The sequence below is a fragment of the Bicyclus anynana genome, chromosome 9, assembly GCF_947172395.1.
Source record: "Bicyclus anynana chromosome 9, ilBicAnyn1.1, whole genome shotgun sequence".
NCBI lineage: Eukaryota > Metazoa > Arthropoda > Insecta > Lepidoptera > Nymphalidae > Bicyclus > Bicyclus anynana.
Window position 1 is genome coordinate 11377091 of NC_069091.1, and position 19353 is coordinate 11396443.

The window sequence follows — 19353 nt, forward strand, 5'->3', positions numbered from 1 at the left end:
CACGTGAGACGCCCAGTGGATTTGACCTTTGCCTTCGATTCGGGCGTAGGTTTGTATCTGGTCCGGGGCATGCAACTTTACAGTTATATGCATTTTGAAATTAAATATCACGTGTCTTAAACGGTGACCTCAGACCAATTATAGAAGGACCTGTATTGCACTCATAGTTACGAACAAAATTGTCTGTCATTTTCTGAGGAAAACAAGTTTATATTTGGTATATATTTTATACTAAACTAGAAGTTTTTGCCCGTTTTTTACACAATTCAATTACACAAAAGGGTATTTTTACGGAACTCTTTAACCGACGAACACGATTACAACTATTTAACATCGATTCTATAGAGACAGTTTTTATAATCGCATTAGATCGTTGATCATATACTTTGACAGAAAAGTAACGTCTAGCGAGGCAGGTCCTATACAATAATTGGTCTGAGACGGTGACGGAAAAACACGAGGAAACCTGCACACCTGAGATTTTTTTTTAACCCGAGCTGGAAATTAACACTGCCTTTTAAAATGTGTCATAAATGGTGCTATTTAATTTTTTTCTAGGCTATTAATAGGATTTGTCGAAAGTAAAGAGCCTGTATGGAAGGGCTATCTCTACGCTGTTGGTCTCATAGCGTGTGCCACAGCCCAGACGATGTTGCTGGCTCATTACTTCACGAGGATGTACCTGGTGGGCATGAGGATACGGACCGCGCTCACTAGTGCCATTTATAGGAAATCTCTATGCATATCGAATGCAGCGAGGAAAGAATCTACTGTGGGCGAGATTGTCAACTTGATGTCCGTAGACGCACAGAGGTGATTGACATTTTTAATATTTTTTGGTTATTTTTTTTTATTAGGTATATCTTATTTGTTTATTTATTAAGATCTTTGCAGTTCTTACAAGAGTAATAAAAATAAAAATTAACAATACTATAGCTTGGCATGTTCGTTGATGACACTCCCATGATATGCGGGTGACGGGAGGAGAAAGACTGCGCGGGTATGAAGTTGTGCGCGCGGGGCGTCGCCGAATTTGCAAAGCCATACCATAATGTTTAAGATATGAAGTACCCATTAACAGTCTATAAAACTTAAATTGTAATGCTTTGTTAAAATACTCAAAATTGTTTGTCAAAGTAAAGAAATAAAAATATTATTTATTTTTTATTTATATATCTTTCAGTTTTTTAATAGTTATTATTTTTATTGAAGATAGGTCCTGTTGTGTTAAAAAATGAACCGCGTTTATTCTTATTCTATTTAAATTTTGAGTTTCGCAGAAAATATGTGCGAATGCAAACATACAATAGGCTTAGTTGACAAGTTCTTTTGAAATGTCAGGTTAAATTATTATTTAACTTTTATATGATACAGTAAAAGAGGAATAGTTTTTCAGAGTTTTTTTTTGTCTGTTAACGCTAAGCTACTAAACTACTAAACGAATTTTCATGCGATTTTCTATATAGATCAATAATAATTAATTGGAGTAAAATTTCAAATTTCATTTAAAATTTCATATAAATGTTTATAGGCTTTTGTTTGAATAAAATTCGTCGTATAAAAATAAATCGATGAACCTTCACTTTTTGTTTTTCGTAGTAGTTTAGTAAAATTAATGGATGTCTGTTAAAACAAAACTATATTTTTAGGTTTGTGGAGTTGACAGCATATTTAAACATGATATGGTCCGCGCCCCTACAAATCGCCCTGGCCCTGTACTTCCTGTGGGGTATTTTAGGCCCATCCGTCCTGGCGGGGTTAGCTGTGATGATAGTACTTATACCGGTCAACGGACTTATTGCTAATAGAGTGAAAACACTACAAATTAGACAAATGAAGTACAAAGATGAACGCGTCAAGTTGATGAATGAAGTGCTTAATGGGATTAAGGTGAGTGTAATTAATTAATTTACTATTAATTGCCTTATCAATTACAGGGTCAGAGTGTTTATCACTTTATCTACTAGATAGTAGATACTCTGCAAAATATACCTATGTTTACTCGCAAAAATATAGGTAAACAAGTAATAAGTAAATACATTCTGAATGGGGATGATGACTAGGTTTGAATATATTGATTTTTATGATACATTCGGGTAAATAGGGTTAATGTTAACTAATTTATACATAAAAAGCAAAGATTGTCTGGATATTTGCAAAATAAATGAGATTATAAAATTTCAAAATCAATTAAAAATATTTCATCGTAATTAGATGAAAATTCATTCAGTTTTAGCTTCCTTACATTAAATGTGACATTTTTTAATAAATGAACTATAAACATAAACGCACAAATAACAAAGATATTAGTAATTTTGTTTGAACGCACATACAAATCTAACGATCATTACATTGCCTACGACGTCATTAGTTCGTGCCATTTTGTATGGGGCGTTTTTAAGGGATCCGCGGCAGCGCCGCAAATCTGACTCTTTAAATCCCTGTAGCTCCGAAAGTAACTATCGCAGATACCCTGTTACTTTTTCAAAATTGCTTTACTATTAGCATACTCTTAATTTATATACAATTTAAAAAACTGTCATCATCCCTATTCATTAATAAATCAAAAACTTATCTTACTACTTAAAATAGTGAGTAATCGCGGAAACAACATATTATTCAACATATTAACTAAGATTAATTTAGTGATACCAACGGTAACGATATTTTTTACTAGAGATAGGGCTAGTACGCATCAAAACTGAGGCGGGCAAATGTGCATAATTGTCTTAATTTCATTTAGTTGGTTATTAAACAACGAAAGTTATTTAAACACATAATAGGTACCTATACTGTCTACAAAGTCAAGCTGTGTGTTTAGGAAGTGTAAAAACTATATATACATAAAATGTTATGCAAGTAAACACAATATGTGCATGTGATTTTGTAAGCACGTAACATATCTATAGTATAAAATAATCATTGAATGATATCCAATATTATGTTGAAATTCGTCAAACTAGATTATGACAAAGAATGATACATAATATAGTATGCAGTCAGGAAATGGTCATTATGTAATATACATTAACAAGTTTTTAATTTCTTCCTTTTCTTTCCAACTGATTCGAGGCAGGGTTGAACCTCTCGAATATCGGTCAAGTGCCTATTCTGTTGAGTTATTAAGGCTTTTGTTGATATAATAAAAATATCCCATAAAAAAATCCATTAAGTTTGTAGATGTTACTGTTACAAATGACGGTTTAAATTCAAGATTTTAAGTAGAAAATGCAATGTCATATTCTTAATCATTAATGTTATCAATTATCCACACAGAATAACACACACAGATTTTGTTATTGATTGGAATGAATCAGTTTGTTATCTAATCTTGCTTAAAAATAGTAGTATGCATGACTACACATTTTTACAAATGTTCTTTTGTGTTTTAGTAGTAAAATAACTAGAAATTATGACTCTATAAAGCCACAATTATTTTGAAATTACAGCTAGACACTTCAATTTTATTTAAGTATTTGTTTTGGAAAAATTTACCAAAATAAACAATCCCCTGTGCCTAGAATAAATTTTATGACCGTAACTTGTCTTTGAAGTATCTAATAAGGGAAAGCAATGTCACAGTAGCCTAGATTTCAGACTTACCAATTACACAAGACAATTGGATACAAATTAAAGAACAATTGAACCATAATCTTGTCTATTTCATGGGTGAACGATTGTCTGTATGCTAAATTGGAGATTTGGCATTGCGGCAAAATTAAAACCTGTCCTGAAAGCGAAGTTCCAACCAAATCCATCAATCATCAAGAATCAGATCCCGAAAATTCAACCTATCGCAATCGGATCCTGACATTTCATCCACATCCATTCGAAGCTTATGTGAAAACGTATGGTGTAATGATTTAACCGTTTTACGAATATTTAAAATTAAATTAATGTATTTAGTTTAACCGTTACTTTTACTGTCATCATTACCGTTAATAGCAACCTCTTCTCGGGGAAGGCTTCCTCCAGGTTTTTCCAGATCTCTGTTCTTAGCTTTCTTTATCCATTTGTTGCCTGCTATCGTATGATTTAAAGGTACGAGTATATCCTCTACCACCTTTTTCTGGATCGTCCTCTTCTCCTTTCTTCCTTCCTATCCCATCGTCGTTATCGACCCATACTGCTGAGCTTGAGTCTCCTCTCAGAATAAGAGGAGTTAGGCCAATAGTCCACCACGCTGGCCCAAAAACTGGGAGATTTCACACACGCAGAGAAATAATAAAATTCTCTGGTATGCAGGTTTTCTCACGATGTGTTTCCTTCATCGGTACGATGTTTTCCTTCACCGTCCTTCATAGTCGTCTATAATATCCATCTTTTGTCCAATATTTGGAACTTCTACTGCGATAGTACTCTGTAACGTAAAGTTACGATAAAACGGGTCTCTATATGGCAGTGATTGCAGGGATCAGATCGACATTTCTGATGTTGCTCTGCTACTAACATTTTTGCAAAAGAAAACCTAATAAAAATTCGAAAAATAATTACACCAGCAACGCTATGAAAGTTATGAAGCAGAGACCATATTAGTACGACCCTATATTTAGTATGCGGTTGAAGCCAAAGACCTAACTAATATACTCCTAAATACTCAACCATATCTACGAAAACAGTGTCAAAAAACCATTAATGAGTTTCTATATTAGTCAGATTGTTCTGCCTACACGATTACCATATGTAGAGATAATGTTCTCACTATAACTGTATTTTAGCACACATTCGATCGTTTTCCAAATATACCTACAGTACGTATATTGTATACCTTGGTGATATGATAAGTTATCAATACACGAACAAGATTACTTTACGATAACGCACTCAACCTTGAGTATCAGAATCTGGTGCTGAGCGCATCTGATTGTGTTTTTGTAACACTTTCAGATATTGTAACACATTTTTTACTCATTTTATAGGACCCAGACATTACATTTTATAGATAATACTAGCTGGCGCCGCGCGGTTTCATCCGCGTGGTTCCCGTTCCCGTAGGAATACGGGGATAAAATATAGCCTATAGCCTTCCTCGATAAATAGGCTATCTAAGACTGAAAGATTTTTTCAAATCGGACAAGTAGTTCCTGAGATTAGCGCGTTCAATCAAACAAACAAACAAATAAACTCTTCAGCTGTATAATATTAGTATAGATTAGTTGGTAAAACCACAAGCAGTTTCCGAAGACACGTTCGCTGAGGTACCATTTTCAGTCAGTGCGTTAGGGACCTATTAGAGACCTCGTAACTGTACTTAACCGCAGTACGTATGGGACCTAAACAACCCCCTTAAAACGTTTTTTTAAAGAATGTCTAACTCGTTCAAAATTAAATAAAGACATTTGAACTTTTTGTGACTGATTGATTATCCGTACAATAATAATTGGTAATAATTATTCGTAAAATCCACTTTTCAACCTTCTCAGTTCTCAGTACCTGCCGGCGCTCCATATGTTTAATTCATGGAGGGAGGGTTTTATGGAAGAAAATATCATTTTCATACAATTTTATTTCATTAAAACAGAGTTCGCATTAGTTGCCGGAAAATGAATTAGGGCCTAAAAGCCTCATAATGGGATCAGCATTGTCAATAGTCTTAAACCGTCTAAATAGTACGGTCACTGCCCGATACCACATAATGACAATAAAAAAAACTACGAGTAAGTAGGCTATTGGTAACAATCGATATGGGATCCTTGACCTGCAGTTTAGGAAACTTAGACACAAACATGAAACAATATAGCTTATACATAATGCTAGCTGCTCACTATCCAATAAGTTCACGTACCTGCAGCGCTAACAGCTTGACGTCCGATAAAATTGATCGTGTGTTGGTCGGGATCGACATGATGTAATGCACATTGCGTCGAACTCACGATCAGTTTGTGAGCTTACTTGATTGTCAGTGACTGGCATATTGGCCATGATATTACCGCTGCAGGCCGTGGGTTTATCGGATGGTGAATGACCAGCATAATACATAGTCGTTACTAAGATGATTCATCCGTACCTAATGTATACAGGAAGAAAATTTTTTTAGTGCGGATATTTTATATTTTGTACATAAACAAAATTTAATGATCACGTATTTTTTCTTTTTTTTTTTTAACTCAAAAATAACAAAATTATCGTTAGCTAAAGTTATTTACTTTTGAACAGAATTTTAGGGTCACCCTATTGTGCGTTTATTTTATTTTCGTTTGATACCTAAAGGACGTCACCAGATCACTTTTAAGCTGAATATATCTTGTTTAGTAATAATATGTACATTATTTTGTTATTTTAGAGACATAAATTAAAAAAAAAATTACATTAAATGTATCGAACTGTTTGTAGATTTATATTCTATTAATGATACAGAACCACGAAAAAAAATAGCCGCACTAAAGACCGAATCTTCCTGTATAAGGTTTATTTATTTTTAAATTAATTCCACACTGCATTGTATAAAAGTGACTCATGTTGATTCCTACAAAAAAAAAAAAATTAAAATCACAACAAATTAAATTATTATTCTTATGTTTTTGGTCAAAATTTACTTGTATATTTTAATTAATACGTATATAACTCTGTTATGATAATGAAGAATTAGACAACCGTTTTTGAAATTCATGATTACAGTAGTTTTTATCAGCGACAATTATATTTTTGGTTCTGATAAAAGTTTGATGTAAAGAAATTCTTATCAAATTTAGATTTATTTCTTTTCTTTTTTCAAGAAGATCTTTTCAAGCATTACATAATTTACCTACTAGTACATGAATATGTTGACCAAAATGTACCTACTTCTAGCTGAAAATTATTATGTAAATACAATAACACTATTTCGGGGACTTTCCTACCCTAAAAATTTAGGTACTAAGTACATTATAATAATATAATTAATACTTGTGCAATAAATTAAATGTTTTGTTTTTGTATCGAGATAAAGAAGTTACTACCTTTTTTTTCTACTTAAATACAAATTTTTCATTTGTTTTAAATTATGTGATGGTGTCCAACATTATAGCGATACAATAATGAAATCAACATGCTGTTTATGTAAATAATTTACAGTTTTCCATTTTAGGTGTTGAAAATGTACGCCTGGGAGCCAAGTTTCGAGGAGCAAATACTAAAAATACGAAACAAAGAGATGAATGTGTTGAAACAGACCGCGTATCTCAACTCTGCGACGTCATTCATATGGTCATGTGCACCGTTCTTGGTGAGTTACGCTTTTTACAAGTATCTAACTGGTTAACATTATTTATTGATGGTATAAGGTTGTACCAAATATCTAAACTAAATCGTCAGATATAAAACAAAATAAAAAAATTGAGAACCCCCGAAGGTCATAAAGTTAACTATAGTCCACAACTTTAGGTTTTTTACACAACAATAATACTACTCAAAAAGGTTCTTTTAAGCGACACTTTTCGTTTCGATTTACATACATTTTATTTTTAATAATAAGCTTTACGGCTCTGGGTTCTAGCCCTTTTGAGCCCGGATTCACATACAATTAATTAATTATCTTGGACTAATTATAGAAGGACCTGCCTCGCAAGACGTTACCTCTCTGTCAATCAATCAACGATCTAACGCGTGTATACTTATATCGTATCGATGTTTCATTGTTGTAATCGTTTTCGTCGACTGAAAAAACTCCCTAATCATTCCGGTTTGTGTAGTAAGTAGTTCAATGGCATGAAAAATGGTCAACAACTTCTAATTCACTAAAAGATGACGTGACGTTCGATTTCAGTTTCACCTGATGGTAAGCGATGATGCAATCTAAGATTTTTTTTTTTATTGTTTACAAGTTAGCCCTTGACTACAATCTCACCTGATGGTAAGTGATGATGTAGTCTTAGATGGAAGCGGGCTAACTTGTAAGGAGGAGGATGAAAATCCACACCCCTTTCGGTTACGGCATCGTACCGGAACGCTAAATCGCTCGGCGGTACGTCTTTGCCGGTAGGGTGGTAACTAGCCACGGCCGAAGCCTTCCACCAGCCAGACCTGGTCCAATTAAGAAAACCTCAATCAGCCCAGTCAGGAATCCAACCCAGGACCTCCTTCTTGTAAATCCACCGCGCATACCACTGCGCCACGGAGGTCATCAAAAACATAATTATAATAAATAATAAATTTGTAATAAAAACAAGCATATCTAAAAGAAAAATAGATACTATTCTTCTAACGAACGAACAAACAGCAAAACATCGATCCATTAATTTAATATTCTGTGTACAGATTATATTATTCTTGTTAAATATTTTATTATTTATTTTTGTTAAATATTATCGATGACTGAGTTTACCTCGTACCCTTCAAAAACGACAGACAATTTTGTTGCTGCATTTGGGTGCGATCCATTTCCATTTCTAATTCCTCTATGTTAAATATATAGAGTTTGCACAAAAACAATACAAACGACATAAAAAGAACCCAAGCAGACATGAGTCACAAACCATTATGAAAAATAAAGATATTGAGTTTTATGGGTATTAAATGTGCATTTATAAAATTAAATTATAACTTTAATTATTTTATAAATGTCGTATTTTCATATCAAAAGAAGAAAGAAGTTGTAATTAAAACGATGATTTCTTTTATTTTAATGTGAATTTAACCTTTCATTTATTGCAGAATTACCATATACTATGATAATTTTTTTGATTTTGTATTAATAAGTGAAAGAAGATTTGACATTTGACAGTTCACACTTCACAGCACAGAACACTACTTTATTTGCTGTCTATGACTAATACTCCTACTTATATATCAGTATTCGTTAATGATTCTTTAACTAAATCCAGTCTGTCGTGCGTATTTTCTTCCCTTGTAATTTTTGTTATTTCGTTTTGTTCTCGTTTCGTTGTTATTGTTAATTATAGTTTATTTGTTGTTTGTTTACTGTTTTTACCCGACTGCAAGAAGGGTTATGTTTTTCGCGCGTATCTTGTATGTATGTATGTAATATTCTTTATTACCTCATATCTTCCAAACCGTTGAACGGATTTACGTAATTCAGATAACGTTAGATTTGTTTTAATAACCCAAGTGTTCTTAGATAGGTGAAATTAGAAAAAAAAAACCAACAAGACGACTGTGAGACGCTATAGAATCGGGGTGAAGTTTTTTTTTTTGTGAATATTTCAACATGCGAATCAAATTCAAGGGATTTTTGTGAGAATTTCAAAATAGTATATCATGGCCATGTTAAAAAAACTACAATTAGGAAAACGTTATTTATTAATTCTAATATTAATTAAGTCTATACATAATACGCGAGGCGGACGACTATAAGGTGCGAGGTTTATGAAGTGTAGTTATAAAACACCTAAAATAGACTAAAAGAAATATATTGATTATAAAAATCGGACAAGTGCGAGTCGGATTCGGCCACCGAGGGTTGCGTAGATTTTTTGAATATTTACTTAATTTCGGTTGGACTTAGGTATACATTATCGTACTTTGTAACAAACGTAACCAATAAATCCGAAATTCACCATCTATCGTAACTAAAAAGTGTGAAATAAATTAATTAATTAAACAAATATAAAAACCCGGCATAAATGATATAAAAATTGATCAAACTAAAGTCGGGACCTAATAAAAAATGTAGACGAAATTCTATTCAATATAATAGGTCCCGACTGTTTTCTAATTGTTTTCTACACTTCTGGACTGAGCTTTTTTTTTCTTTTCAGTTTTTTTATCATTTATGCAGTCGGGTTTTTTATCAGTTTAATTAATTAATTTTATTTAGTTTAGTACGAAAATTAGTGAACCGGAGCCTGGTACTAGCCGGAGCAGTTATTCCGCGTTGCTATTGTTTCCGTCACCAAAAAAGAAACGTACGAATCAATCACCCTTATCGTCCTCCGAGAAAACCGTTTTGATTAATGTGTTTAAATATGTCGAGGAAACCTTATGCTTGCTTCTACATAATAAAGAAACAAAACTATAAGAGTTCTTTATTGCCTACGGAACCCTTAATATAAGTGAAGCATTATCTGTTTGATAAATAACAGGATATATTATATAGGAATATAAAATTAAAAAAATATTTGTTTACCACAGGAAGTTTTATTTCATGATAATATTCGTAAATAATGATAAAATGTTGAGCAAACCTGAGTCAGCTGTTTTTGTTTGTTTACATAGTTTAAAATACCTACTCAATCTGACTATAGAATAACGACTTTCAGCGCGCGCCAGAAATTATTTTCATCATTACAGAAAAGTTGCAATAATAAGTGAGCTGGATCAAAGAAATTTATTTACTTGTTTTTTTTTTCAATGTAATAAAATGCATACATCATTTTGGAAGAGAGCTGATATTCTTACTCTACTGGACCGATATTAAGCTAATATAGATAAGAACTACGGGAAGGAAATTGTTTTTCAAATGAAATAATGGAAAAAGTGTTGTATGCCATTGCACGTAATTAGCCATTGTAGCACTGTGCTGTCTATTGTGCAATTCAGCTTCGTCTCATTGCACAAAAATCATTCGTGCTACAATGACCCTCATGTTATGAGGACCAGTGGCAAAAATAACTATTGTAGAGTGAATCTATACACCGTGCTACCGGCTGCGTCTATAATCCGCCGCGACATGTATGTATCCATTACGAGAAACTCTATAGTAATAATAAAAATTAGCTGAAGCACATTCACACGCTATCGAAAAAAAAAATTAAAATTGATGAAAAAACTTCAGAACATCCTGTTTCATTCTGTTTGGAAAGAAGAAGTTAATGAACTTTAACCTAGTTTCAGAAATTTTGTTGTTTAATACCTACATACCTACTATTTTTGATACACCTAGTCGGCGGCAGTGTCTTTACTAGGGCTGTTAATAAAATATCGATATATCAAAATATCGACATTATCACTTAATAGCGATAAGTATTCATTACTAATATTTTTATGGACGATATATCGATAGTTCGATATTGAAACGTAGATATCGATACTAGATATTTTTAACAAGTTTTAATTTTTTATATCCCTCGCAAATTATTTAAACTAAAACATTATCAAACATAATCTACTTTACTTTATTTATATTTTATTACGTTTTTCATATTTTAGTTTATTTAATTGCATTTTATCGAAAATGTCACTGAAATAAGTAAAACGTAATGTATTCAGATAGTATACACTACTTTACCCTCAGACAAAACTTTAAACATGTTTAATCGTATTAATTTACTTGCCAATTTAGTTACATAAAAAAATAGTGAAGTTTAATAAATACTTAATTGTTAAAAGTTTTCATTTAGCCGAAAAATTTATTTTGAAATTATCGATATATCGAGAATCCGATATTTTAAAAATAGCAAGCCCTAGTCTTTTGCGGTTTCCTTTTTAATAACGCCGCTCGCCGCCTAACCCGTAACTATTGTCGGCAATGTCCAAAATTAGGTACAGGTAAGAAATGTATCTTTCGATCGTTTCTTATAACGCAAGGTGATTGGTTGGGTCTTAATAATTCGATCATTCGGGTCACGGGTCTTTCGTGTTTTGTGTATCGTTACGACTCGACTTAAAGTATGTAGTTACTTGAGTCTTAAACTGAACATCCGTAGGACATGAATCGGAACCCTTTTTTTATTCGTTACAAGTTATCCATCGACTACAATTTCACCTGACGGTAGTGTAGTAAGTGATTATGCAATCTGAAATAAATTATTAGGGGGAGTATTTGAATCCACGGCTTGGCGGTACGTCTTTGTCGGTAGGGTGGTAACGAGCCACGATCGAAGTCTCCCACCAGCCAGGCCTGGACCAAAACCCCAATCGGCCCAACCGAGGTTCGAACCCAGGACCTCCGTCTTGTAAATCCACCGCGCACACCACTGCGCCACGAAAGCCGTTAAAATTCCGAACTGATCGGATTTTAGGTTGCTATTCTGTAGAGTGATGTTGTACGACTGACCGACGAGTATTCGATCCAGATAATTGTTACAAGTCCAATTCAGTGTGGTGAACAAAAATCGTTCGCAGATTATTTGAAGCGCTGACGGCCGCGTCACTCGCTCACGCACAAGTACTGATCGGGTATCAGAGATTCGATCAATCGCGATCGACACAGGTCTAGCACGGGTTAACACCCGTAAATAAAATAAAATTTAATTTAAAGAAATAGGTTAAAGTGAATGACCTCAAAGCTCAAAGGGACCGACGGGCTGCCGACGTGACTGCGGCGAGGAGGTAGGTAGATGTTTGAAAATACAGGATGTGTTAAAATAATCGATTTTTGAAAGTTTATTACAACTGTAACTCCTTGAATTGTACTTTGTTTTTTTTTTAATAACACTGATGGATATTAGACATTGGGTACATTATGTGGGATTTTGGTTTAAGACGAATAACGTAGCGCGGTGTATATACATATATATAAATGAATTGCTGTTCGTTAGTCTCGCTAAAACTCGAGAACGGCTTAACGGATTTATCTTTTCTTGGTCTTGAAATGTTCGTGGAGGTATAGGGAAGGTTTAAAAGGTGAGAAAAAATGAAATAATTTCCGGGAAAACCCTAAAAACTGCCCTTTTCTATTTCCCATACAAACGTTTAAGAGTCAAGCGGTAGGAGTAGGGTAGGAGTAGGGCAGGAGTAGGGGTAGGGCAGGGGTAGGGCAGGGGTAGGGTAGGGGTAGAGGTATAGAAGGGTAGAGTAGGGATAGAGAATAAGTGCACTTATGTCAAAACGAAGCTTGACCGGGTCCGCTAGTAAGTAATGAAAATCACATTAAGTTCTGGAAACCAATGGTTTCCATTTTTTCTCCTTCCCATATTAGATAAAAATGACGGGTTTTTTCTATGTGTTTTAAGATTGTTGTCTTAATCACTTGACCTTGTAGTACATCCGTATTAACATAAACTCCGAACTCTTGATATAAATATACATCGGTATTACACGGACGGTTATAGTCTAAATCATCTGGCTCGGTGTAGATTTCTAATACACGCCTCTTTGTACGGAAGTCTACAAAATTCTACTTGACAATCTCGTGTATTAAATTAGAACTTCGTAGTCTTTGGAATAATTATTTATATATGCAGTAATTGTATGTTAAGAGTTATATAATACATACATATCTATAATTAAATATTATGATGGTTTACTATGCTTAAATCAATATTTCTTATCTGTTGACGTAACTACTCGTTAATGTTTGAATCTAGTTCAGATATGATAATTTTGAAGTCGTGTTAAACATCCATAAATTATTTAAAATAACATTGGTGAGATGATTAGGTTCTGTCCAATACTAAAAAAATTGTATTCGATTTGAAGTTTTGGAGAATATCGGGTTCAAACATATAAAATTTTTATATTTAGGTAGCTCCCGCCCGCGATATCGTTCGAGTTAAACTTAAAAAAACATACAAATTCACATCCCATGTATGAGTTACAACTTCGTACAGTGCGTTAAATTTACAAAAAAGTTTTTTTTTTGTTTACGCCTACTGCGTAAATGAACCCGTATTGTTCTTCCAAAAAAGTAGTTGATATGTTAGTCGGTTCTTTTATATGTAAAATGTAAATATAAATATATCATGTATTGCATTTTATATGCATTCAAACAATAAAAGGTATTTTGAAAGATCAACAAGCTCCTACGGTTTTGTTGATTTTTCGTTGAACATCTTTGTTCTTTATTATCTCTAGCCATAAAGAAAACAAACGTTAATAAGCCGTTTTTTATCGCAAACTAAACTGTAAGCTCTATGTATAATAATGGATAAAAAGTACGAGACCAATGACCATGCGTATTTGAGCAAGTTAACAGTTCTTATCGCGTAGACCATAAATACTATAATTAATGCACCATAATGTAGGAATCTGTCGATTCTGTGTGAATGTGTTTATTGAACAGAATGAATCGTTACTGAATATTACAAGTCATTCAAGCTTGTAGAATCTAGCACTTGGAGGATTACTGATGTAATTGATTTATAATTATGGAGGTCAAGCCGTTGTTGTACGAAATTATACTTATCTACTAGCGACCCGTCTTAGCAAAGCATATACTATATCAATTTTACACATTAATTAAGTCGAGGTTACTATATTATGATTGATGAATTTGTCAATGACGAGGATGTTTGACCAATCAGACTTCTATTTTCACACGGATAAGCCGTGATAGCCCATTGGATATGACCTCTGCCTCCGATTACGCAGGGTGTGGGTTTGAATCCGGTCCTAGGCATGCACCTCCAACTTTTCAGTTGTGTGCATTTTAAGAAATTAAATATCGCGTGTCTCAAACGGTGAAGGAAAACATCGTGAGGAAACGTGCATACCAGAGAATTTTCTTAATTCTCTGCGTGTGTGAAGTCTGCCAATCCGTATTGGGCCAGCGTGGTGGACTATTGGCCTAACCCCTCTCATTCTGAGAGGATACTCGAGCTCAGCAGTGAGCCGAATATGGGTTGATAATGATGATGATGATGGTGTCTGCTGGTTTATATAAAAAACTATGTCCCACGGCCGTGATTGTCTATTTGTTTGAACGGAAACTCAAAGTAACTGATCGGATTTACCGTTATCACGGTTGGACGAAGCGATTCCACGAGGAAGTTTTAGGTTAGATTAGTTAGGTATACGAGTCATTTCATTTGTTAATGTATACCTAATTGGCTTAAATATTGTCGGAATAAATCATCAATCGTATAAATATGGCGACGGGCTAGATATTGTGTTTTTAAAAAAGAAATATAGGCTATGTTATATTGCTTAAAGTTAATTACGTTTAGAGTAGAAACTTGACGGTATATAAAGCGAAAGACGCGACACTAAAGATGACATTTTGAGTTGAGGTGACTCAAGCTCAAATAAGTGACTCTATCAACAGTTTGGAAGGGAAATCCTACTGAAAAGAGATGACACCGCTGAGGTCTCACTAAGGTACTTACACAATCAGAAAAAAATAATTGAGAAGAGAACGTATTAAAATCAGTATTATCCACTGGGCTATCACGGCTCTCGTGGGAATACGGGGATGTAATACATCCAATGACACTCACAAAAAGTGTGACTTGGTTTTGGTAAAAGAATGTTCAAAATCGATTGAATAGCTCCAGTGATTACAACCTCATAAACTTTACCTCTTTCTAATATTAGTGTACCAGTTAATAGGTAGGTATTGATTATTGACATATTGGTATATCACATTTAAATTTGATTATTGATAAAATTTAGATTAAAATCTACAAGTGTGTTTATACTAATAAGTTTTTATCACAGATATTATTTATTGCAGGCACAATTATCGCTTATAAATCAATGCTATTTTCAAGTATTTGTGATATACATATAAAGATAAACGTAATCCGATTCGATCCGTTCGCATGATGTCAATAAATCGTTGTATCTTGTGAAATAATCGATAACGGGACAATGACTTAACTGTCTTCTGTCATGCGTACTTAAATCAAATCAAATCAAAAATCATTTATTTCAAGTAGGCTCAGTTTACAAGCACTTTTGACACGTCAGTTGACTATTTGTAAAGATTCTACCACCGGTTCGGAAGGCAGGTTCTGCTGAGAAGATACCGGCAAGAAACTCAACAGTTGCTCTTTTGAAAAAGTCATACAGTATTATAATTTACAATTAATAACAATTACTGTTTACATTATTTATAGTTTTACTTTCTGTGTGAAGGTGGAAGCTGATCCAACGACCTCCAAGCATCTTTATCATTAAGGAACTCATCAATGTTGTAGTACCCTCGACTAAGTAGATGTTTTTTAACACATTGCTTAAAGCTATGCATTGGCAGGTCCATCACAGTCTTGGGGATCTTATTATAGAAGAGTACACCCAAACCTACAAAAGATTTTTTTACTCTTTGGAGACGATATGCAGAAATAACTAACTTATGCCCGTGTCTAGTAAGACGTGGGTTTAAATCTCCTTTTCGTTTGTACAAATTAATATTTTGTCTTACATATACTATACTGTTATATATATATTGACAGGCTACTGTTAGTATACCTATTTCTTTAAACTTTTGACGAAGGGACTCGCGTGATTTTAATTGATATATTGCTCGAATTGCTCTTTTTTGAAGAACAAATATAGATTGTATATCGGCAGCCTTGCCCCACAATAAAATACCGTAAGACATTACGCTGTGAAAGTACGCAAAATAAACAAGCCTAGCTGTATCAACATCAGTAAACTGTCTTATTTTTCTCACGGCAAATGCCGCTGAGCTAAGTTTACCAGACAGTTTTTCTATATGAGCACCCCACTGAAGTTTACAATCCAAGGTCACTCCCAGGAAAACTGTGGAACTCTCCATTTCCAGTGTTTCACCATCGATCATTATAGACTTATCTAATTTTTTAACATTTGGCAATGAAAACTCAATACATTTAGTTTTCTTGGCATTCAAAAGTAGATTATTTGCAGTGAACCAATGCGACACATGCGATATGGCACGGTTTACGTCGTCAGAGTTATCTTTATTTCTGTCGGACTTAAAAATTAAGGATGTGTCATCAGCAAACAGTACAATCTCACATATGCCGCTGACATGGTATGGTAAATCGTTTATGTACACTAAAAATAGAAAAGGACCCAGAATTGAACCCTGTGGGACGCCCATTATGGTAGTGGAACCGTGCGACTTTATATCATTTATGCATACCTTCTGCGTTCTATCACTGAGATAAGAGGCAATGAGATCGAGTGCGACACTTTTGATGCCATAGTGGCTTAACTTGAGTAGAAGGGTGTTATGGTCAACACAATCGAACGCCTTAGACAGATCACAGAACACACCAATAGCATTCTTAGAACCTTCCCATGCTTCATAAATATGTTTTAAAAGTTTAGCCCCTGCATCAGTTGTATTGCGACCTTTTGTAAAACCATACTGTTCAGGATGAAACAAGTTATTTAAATTAAAATGACATAAAAGTTGATTTAATATGATTTTTTCAAAGACCTTGCTAAGTGTTGGCAATATTGTAATCGGTCTATAATTATTAAGATCTGATTTGTCTCCTGATTTAAAAAGTGGTATCAATTTGCCATGCTTCATTAGGTTCGGAAAAATACCTAAGTCCACACATTCATTAAAAATAATGGCTAAGTGGGGAGCAATTACATCAATTATATTAGATATTACTTTCACTGACATGCCCCACAGATCTCCGGTTCTTTTTAATTTTAACAAATTGAAAGATTTTTTAATGTCTGATACAGTTATGTGGTGAAATTCAAAAAGAACGTTGCACTCTTTAACATTGCCTCTTAATAGTCTCTGGGCTTCCGTAGCAGACGAATCTAGTGAATCAGTTAACAAGATAGGAACATTCTGGAAAAAATCTTCAAAGGCATTAACAACCTCGATATCAGTGTTTACCTTTTTGTCATTGACAATTAATTCAAAACTGATATCCCGCGGTTTGATTTTTCCTGATTCTCTATTAATTATATTCCAGGTGGTTTGTATCTTGTTCTCAGACTCAATTATTTTCTGTTTGATGTGTAACGATTTCGCAAGAATACAAACACGTTTGAAAATTTTTGAGTAACTTTTGACATAATCTAAATAAGTTCGCGTTTGAGTATATTGTTTTTCCTCGTACAACTCGTACAGTTTGTCTCTACTTTTGTAAATGCCTACAGTAGCCCATTCGCTAAACTTTAATTTTTGGCTAGCATTAATGCGTTTAAAGTTAAAAATTTTACTAAACTCTCTGTCTATTGTCTTGAAAAGTGTACCAAAGAGCATATCTGGATGATTATTTTCAAATGCAAGACTTGGAATTTTAGAAATAATTGTGTTTTTGAATCGCTTTAATTTACTTTCAGTTATTGGCCTACACTTTACCCATTGATTGCTATTGGTTTTATTATTTAAGATAGTAATTATTTGACCACTATGATCAGAGCTTAATTTATTTATTATCTTCTTTCTCTCAAGCACACAATTATAAAATATATTATCCAGACAGGTACCTGAAGTTGCGGTTATCCTAGTAGGTTCGTTAAAAGCATGCATCAAATCAAAACATTTAAATAAGTTAAGAAATCTAACAGATTTTGAGTTTTCTGTTAGAATATCAACATTAAAATCGCCGCAAATCAGTATTTGTTTGGAAGATGTGCACAATCGCCTCATTACATCTTCCATTACCTCTTCAAATTGATCAAAGTCAGCAGGAGGGGGTCTGTACACGCATACTATAATAATTTGTTCCAACTCCACACAAGAAAGTTCAACAATGCATTCCACAGAAAGACGAACTATATCTTTTCTATCCTTACATTTTACGTTATTATGTAAGAAAATTAAGGAGCCACCATGACCAGCCCTTCTGAAGAACACACTTGACAATGAATAATTATTAATATTAAGAACTGACAGCTGTGAGTTAGTGAGCCAATGCTCCGTAATACATAATATGTGTATATTGAATTTTTCTACAAATAGTTCAACTTCTAACTCCTTGCCGTTGATGCTCTGTATGTTTTGGTGTACAAGGTTAATGTTACAGTGCATCTCCGTTGTCGTATCTTCTAGTTTAAAAAATTTTCAATTGTAACAGTACTAGGATTGGTACTGCGGTCAGGTATAGAAATATTTGTACTATTAGTACAGGTTGTAAAAATGTCAAAAGACTGCGTTACAATACTTGTAACTGGATCGGTTAAATTACAATTAACAATTGAGACAGTACTATCATTCGTACTCTGGTCAATAGAAACATAACTACTATTATTACATGTCATATTAATGTCAATAGACTGTGTTACAACACTTGTAACTGACTCGTTTAAGTTGTAAGCCAACAGAGAGGCAACATGCTGCTTACATTTTTTTGGCAGATATAAATTATCTTTAGTCAACAAATAAGATGAGATAAACTTATTCATGTCAAAATAAAAAAATGCATCGCTGTGATGGTATGTCAAGTTGTATAACATAAGATTCAAGTTATGGATATGCTTATTTTCTTTAGCAATTGACTTAAGGTATGGAAATGCACATAATGTAAATTTACATTTGGTTCTATTATGTAATACCAAAAGCTTTTCAATACATTTTATAATTTGATGCCTTTTAATATTTGAACTGTTCCCTAACATCAAAATTACATTTGAGTAACCAACTACATTTTCTATACTTATGCTATTTATTAAATAACTAAAACTAGCCCCCGGAAAACATTTATTAGTCACTGAATGGTTTAAGTAATGGCTCATAATGGAGCCAAAATGTTAATTAGTTAGTTATGTTAATCGTTGTGGTATTATGTAATTGTGTTCGTACGTCGTCATGGTAACCGACTTTTAAGTAATTCATTTACAAGCCAGTAGTGAAGTACA

The 19353-nt window shown here is 33.6% G+C and overlaps 1 protein-coding gene across 5 annotated transcripts in view; it reads left to right on the forward strand.

Moving 5' to 3' along the window:
• Window positions 1–19353, forward strand: part of LOC112043925 (multidrug resistance-associated protein 1) — a 67548-nt gene that overhangs the window by 13095 nt on the left and 35100 nt on the right. For all 5 annotated transcript variants that reach the window (XM_024079600.2, XM_024079601.2, XM_024079598.2 and 2 more), the window contains exons 6-8: window positions 559–813; window positions 1650–1890; window positions 7067–7204. In XM_024079600.2, coding sequence (XP_023935368.1) covers window positions 559–813; window positions 1650–1890; window positions 7067–7204 — 634 coding nt within the window. The remainder of the gene's footprint in view (window positions 1–558; window positions 814–1649; window positions 1891–7066; window positions 7205–19353) is intronic.